This window comes from Pinus tabuliformis, chromosome 1_1 (genome assembly GCF_031772625.1).
Source record: "Pinus tabuliformis cultivar Carrire ecotype Pingquan chromosome 1_1, CPIR1, whole genome shotgun sequence".
Lineage (NCBI taxonomy): Eukaryota > Viridiplantae > Streptophyta > Pinopsida > Pinales > Pinaceae > Pinus > Pinus tabuliformis.
Genome location: NC_142297.1, coordinates 973626386 through 973632078, shown reverse-complemented (window position 1 = coordinate 973632078; position 5693 = coordinate 973626386). Strand labels below are relative to the sequence as shown.

The following is a 5693-nucleotide window of genomic DNA, read 5'->3' as shown; positions in this document are numbered from 1 at the left end:
CAGTCATCTACATGGATGAGTTGGAGATTCACATTTTTTAAGGAGTTTGGAATCCTCTTCAAACTCTTGCACGCAACCAGACGAATGTCTAGGAGATTTGTCAAATTCCCGAAAGAGTCTGGAAGCATCTCCAAACTATCACACGATCTTAAACAGATGTGTCGGAGATTTGTGAGACTCCCTAAGGAGTCTGGTAGCATCTTCAAACTTGTACATCCAAGCAGTTTGATCTCCTGAATATTTGTTGAAAGCATGTTCGAAGAACCTGGAAGCGTCTCCAACTTTGGGCATGTCTCGATATGTAGACATCGGAGATTTCTCAAATTCCACAGAGAATCTGGAAGCATCTTTAATTTTATGCAAGAAGACAGACGGAGAAATTGGAGATTTGACAAATTCCCCAAGGAATCTGTGAGATTAACCAAACTTTCACACATAGTCAGATCGAGATATTCGAGATTCGACAAATTCCCAAGTGAATCTGGAAGATAATTCAATCTCTTACACTTACACAAACTTAGATATTGGAGATTTGACAAGTTCCCCAAGGAATTTGGAAGATAATTGAAATTCTCACATCCTTCCAAGTAGATGTGTTGGAGATTTGTCAATTTACCCAAATCTCCAAAGCAGGTGAAACTTCTGCAATTTTTTACTATTAGATATTTCAACGAGCAAAGATCGTAAAATTCTTCTGGCAATGCTGCTATTACAATATCTCCCGGAAAATAAGAAAAAGGCGGGCTCAGTACAAACTTTTGAAGTCGCTTCAACTGTCCTATTGACTTTGGAAGCTCTGAAAGTTTAGACTCGATAGTCAATTCCTCCAGCTGCAAAGGCACCTGCATGGTTCACACATCCATCATCATTCTGATTCTCATACTGATTCTCAATTGTAAATTACTACAGCTACATCTACGTACCTGCTGTTCCTCCCACAATCTTTTTAAATTGTCGGAGGACACTTCTAAAACTCTTAAATCCCGCATCGGAATCCAAGAAGGCAGGGAATAGAAGGGACACTTCTTCCAGCGAAGCCATATGAGCTTTGGGGAGCGCACCGAAGGGAAAATGCGTTCAACATAACAGCCTCTAGTGTCCATAAGTTGTAATTTCCTGATCCGCGACACTTGTGCTTCATTCAATGACAACAACTCCTTGCTGCAAATTCCGCGCACTTCTGGATTTACCTATTCGGATTACAAAAACAATAGATAGTATAGCATTTTTAAAAGTGGGCTTACTTGGAATAGGAAATCTTGGAAGTTGCTAACATATTCAAAAGAACGAAGCACTTACAGATGGTGATTCTTCCAACAGATCACGAAGTCTCTCTCCGGAATTCCAAACACGATGCGAGTGCACTTCAGTATCGGCAATATGTCTCCCCAAGTCCCTGAGGTGATCATGCATTCTTATTTCTTTAGTTTCACAGAATATGTCACTGCTGAAGTCAAAACTATGTACAAGATGACCGACACGATAGCGCAGACACTTCTCGAGTGGTGGCATGTTAACCTCTACAAGGCATTTGTACTGGAGATTTCTGAAGCCTGACAAACCTTGCCAACCTGATCCGTTCCATATTTTTATCCACTTATCCATATCTTCTCCTATTGCAAAACAAGCGATATCTAAAAATATTTGCTGCTCCTTTTCACTCAGGGAGTCATAACTAATTCTAAGTTTTGCCTCTATGTCAGCAGGTAGTGTTTGGCTAAGTCCATCCAGTACCTCCTGCCAAAGACATTGGTCATCTTCGCCATAAAGACGAGACCCAATTACTTTCAGCGATAGCGGTAATCCATCGCAGGCCTTTAAAAATCCATCTACCAAATTTTCATATTTTGGCGGTGGATCTAACTGAGAGAAGGCATGAGAGCAGAAAAGCTGTCGGGAGTGTATACTATTGAGCCCCCTAAGGTGATACATGGATGACTTTGCAATTCCTGCTCTTATAAGTAAACCCTTGTCACGACTTGTAAACAGGATCAAACTCCTTGGATGAACAACATCCTTTATTGGCAAGAAGGCATCTAGTTGATCTAAATGGTCTACATCATCTAATATTACAAGAACTTGACAAGCTGAGAGATTCTTTTTAAGTTGCCCTATACCTTCGTCCCACCGTTCAATTGGGATAGTTACACCTTTAAGGTCCTTAACTAGATTAATCTGTAGAGAATGTAAAGACTTTCTGGCTGCCTTTTCCCGCACATCGAACAGAAAGGAAGATGCTCCATATTCTGATCTCCGACTATTAAAATACTCTTTGGCAAGCGTGGTTTTTCCGATTCCACCAGCACCCACGATCCCCACAACTTTGGCCTCCGGGTGCCCTTCTTCATGCGATAGCACTGTAGTTTGAAGCTCTTGCATTTTTTCTTGTAAACCCGTTGGAAATTTTGCCACATCCAACAGTGGTTTTGGAACCCTTTCCAGCACGGTCTGTACGACCTTCTCCAAGAGCTCTTCTTTGTTCCTGAATAATCATTGAGAAGTATGATAACAAGTGAGAAAAGCTTGCCTAAGTTGTTATGCAAATATCAAACAAACAAAATATAACAGACAGATTGGTATAGTGGGAGATGCTTACCCCTTAAAGGCATCCAAATCAAAGCCGCTTATTTTAGCCACACGACAAAGAGCGTCTCTCCATTTCTGAATGGTCTGCAAGTCGTATCGCTTCTTCTCTTCGTGGATGCGAAGGGCTTCACTGTATCTTCCTGCATACTGGAGTTCAGAAGGGTTTACGTTGTAAAACACTGGAAGAATAACAGCAGCCCTCGACTCCATGGAAGCAACCATGAGGACGAGTTCTTCGAGGCACCATTTGGACTCTGCATAACGTGGAGAGAATATCGCGACATGGACAGAGGCGACTCCAATAGCTGCTTCTATTTGCTGGGAAATGTCGGATCCAGCCTTCATTTCTGGGTCGTCCAAAAATACTTGTAATCGAGAGCAAGTAAGGCGATGATAGAGATCCTTGGCAAAAGTGGCCTTCACATCAGGCCCGCGATGGTTGAGAAAAACGTCATAGCGGGCATAGGGAGCCGAAGCAGGAGAGGGGATGGAGGAAGAAGATGCCATTAGAAGTGGTATTTGATATTGAATAGATAGAAATCAGAGCGAGATGAAGTGAATGCAATGAAACAGAATGGTAAAACAGAAGGCCAACGCATGCATTCAAGTTGTCTTCTCAGCTTTCCTTCGAAAGGAAAGCAGTCCAACTTTTAGAGATGCGAAAGTTGCACGCGTTCCAATTATTTCGCCGAAGGCGTTCCTTTTTCGACGTCGAGCCCTGGTGGATGAACCAACGTTGACCTATAATTGTTTATAATTGAAGGGACGCGATTGAGCTGAAGATAATATTTTCTTATCGTATGGGAACGTTGACTTTTAATTGTTTATAAATCAAGGGCCGCCATTGAGCTGAAGATAATATTTACAATAGTTGACTTCTAATTGTTTATAAATGAAGGGCTGCCATGGTAATAATTTTTTATGCCATAGTTTAACTAGTCGGAGGAAATTTGGGGTATATTTAGAGAAAATTTGATAAAGATTTTTGTAAATCCAAGTTATTATTGTTAAACTTCAAAATTTTAGGTTTTTAGATGTTTTTGATGGTGCTGAATCCATTTCCATGATCAAAACACAATTCAAAAACTGTCTCTACAAAATTTTTTGAAATTTTTGAAATTTTTTACCCAGATTCCGGCCACTTTTAATTGTCTCGTCAATTCTTCGCCTTGTTGTACCACTCCATTTCTTATCGCATGGGAACGTTGACTTCTAATAGTTTACAAATGAAGGGCCGCGATTGAGCTGAAGATAATATTTTCTTATGGTATGGCAAATTCGTGAGAATGCACGCGTGCCAGTTTTCCTTGTCGTATACGAAATTATACAATTTTTTTTCAATTATTATTATATTGAGGAAAATTATTTACATTTTTTTAATTGTCATAGTATTATAGAAAAATGAATAATAAAGAAATAAACATAAAAATAATAACAAATATAGCATATTATGAAAATTTACTTATCTTTCAATTAAAAAAATATAAAACATTTTAAATTTTAAATTTGATAAACAATTTTTTATTTTAATTTCACATTTTATTTTATTATAATAAAAAATAAAAATAATTAATTATTATAAATATAATCTTAATATTTATAATATTAATTTATTCTTTAAATTTTATAATATTTAAATTAATTAGAAAATATAATTATAATTATTTTAGATTTATTTTAATTATCAAGATTATTTAAAATATTTTTTTTATTAAACCTAAACCATGTACATTACATTGTTTATAAGTGCATGAGACATTACTTTTAACATGTATGTTTCTTACGAATTTCATAAATAATAATATATATTACCTATTTTAATTCATTTGAATTTTGAACGAGTCTTTTAATTCATTCGAATTTTTTAGTAGTTTTTGGAATAATGGAAAATTTGTTAATATTGATTTTTTTTGCCAAGTATAAAAATATTAGAGAAGTATATGATATATTAGCTTTAACAATTAATGTTTTATATTAAAAAATTTATCTACATTATTTTAGATTATTTAAATAATGATGTATTGTATTATATTTTTATTTGAATTTGTGATTTTTGTAATAAAAATATGGTTAAAAATGAAAATCCCTTAATCTTAAAATATGTTACATATCCATTAAATCATAATTTTAAATCATTTATTACTATAATATTTCTTTTATTTTTTTTCACTTTTTAACTTATCTATAAAAAATTGTTGATTCAAGAATATTTAGTTTCAAGTTTTTTGAGCACAAGAATAAAATAAATAAATAAAAAAACAAATAATTCTCACTTTTCTTAAGGTCTTATAAAGTAAATTTGATTTCAATGAGCATTAGTCACCATCATAATAATGATGAAATTTAATCATTTTTTTTCTTCATTACACATTTGGTGTAATCTAATTACTTCAAAACATTTTACTATTCCTATTCTTCATATAAGTTAAGGAGGAATTGACAGTGGATATAATTAATGCATTCCTTATATGAAAAAGATGGGCATTGGCCTCCCACTTCAACTTTATAACAATGGAATCATTCATTTTGGATAAAGAAATGACATATCTCTCTTTATTTTAAATGTTTCTTTCTTTTTATTATTCAATTATTTGATCACATCAACTATTAGACAATTTTTAAGAGAGGTCCCTAGATTTGGAGAAATACTACGTTTCCTATAACTTTTTAGATTCCATATTTTGATCCTAGCTCTATGTGAATCTCTCTCTCTAGGGCCCATAGTTCAAGTGGTTGGGAAAATTGTTTGTTCTCCTTCTCACCCATGATTAATTCTCACAAATGACATGTTTTCATGTTGTGATAAGGTTCAAAGGGAAAATGCTCCCTTGAATAGAGGTCTACTCCAATGTGCCTCAAGTGCCTTGACCCTTGCTAAGTCACAAGTTATTGGTATATTTGGCTTGTAGTTTGTTGTATATAGTCTTGAGTTATAATAGTCGCTCCAATGAGTTATAGATTCCCATGGATTGAAAGAAAAAGAACAACTTTATCAATTAAGAAAGAATTGAGGTTCATATTCTTAATTTATCAGAGCTTTTGATGGGATTATTTAAATGTGCTCACATTTGTGTTGAAATAGATCTTATTTTAGATTGTCTAAACAA

General features: G+C 34.8%; 1 protein-coding gene across 1 annotated transcript; it reads right to left on the bottom strand.

Annotated features, from left to right (window-relative positions):
• Positions 1–224: 224 nt before the first annotated feature.
• On the bottom strand, positions 225–3130 carry LOC149217758 (disease resistance protein Roq1-like). Its single transcript, XM_089391410.1, has 3 exons — positions 2597–3130; positions 1300–2482; positions 225–1190 (listed from the first exon to the last, which is right to left on the bottom strand). The coding sequence occupies exons 1-3, from the start codon at positions 3091–3093 to the stop codon at positions 852–854; spliced, it is 2019 nt and encodes a 672-aa protein (XP_089247536.1). The 5' UTR covers positions 3094–3130; the 3' UTR covers positions 225–851.
• Positions 3131–5693: the final 2563 nt, after the last annotated feature.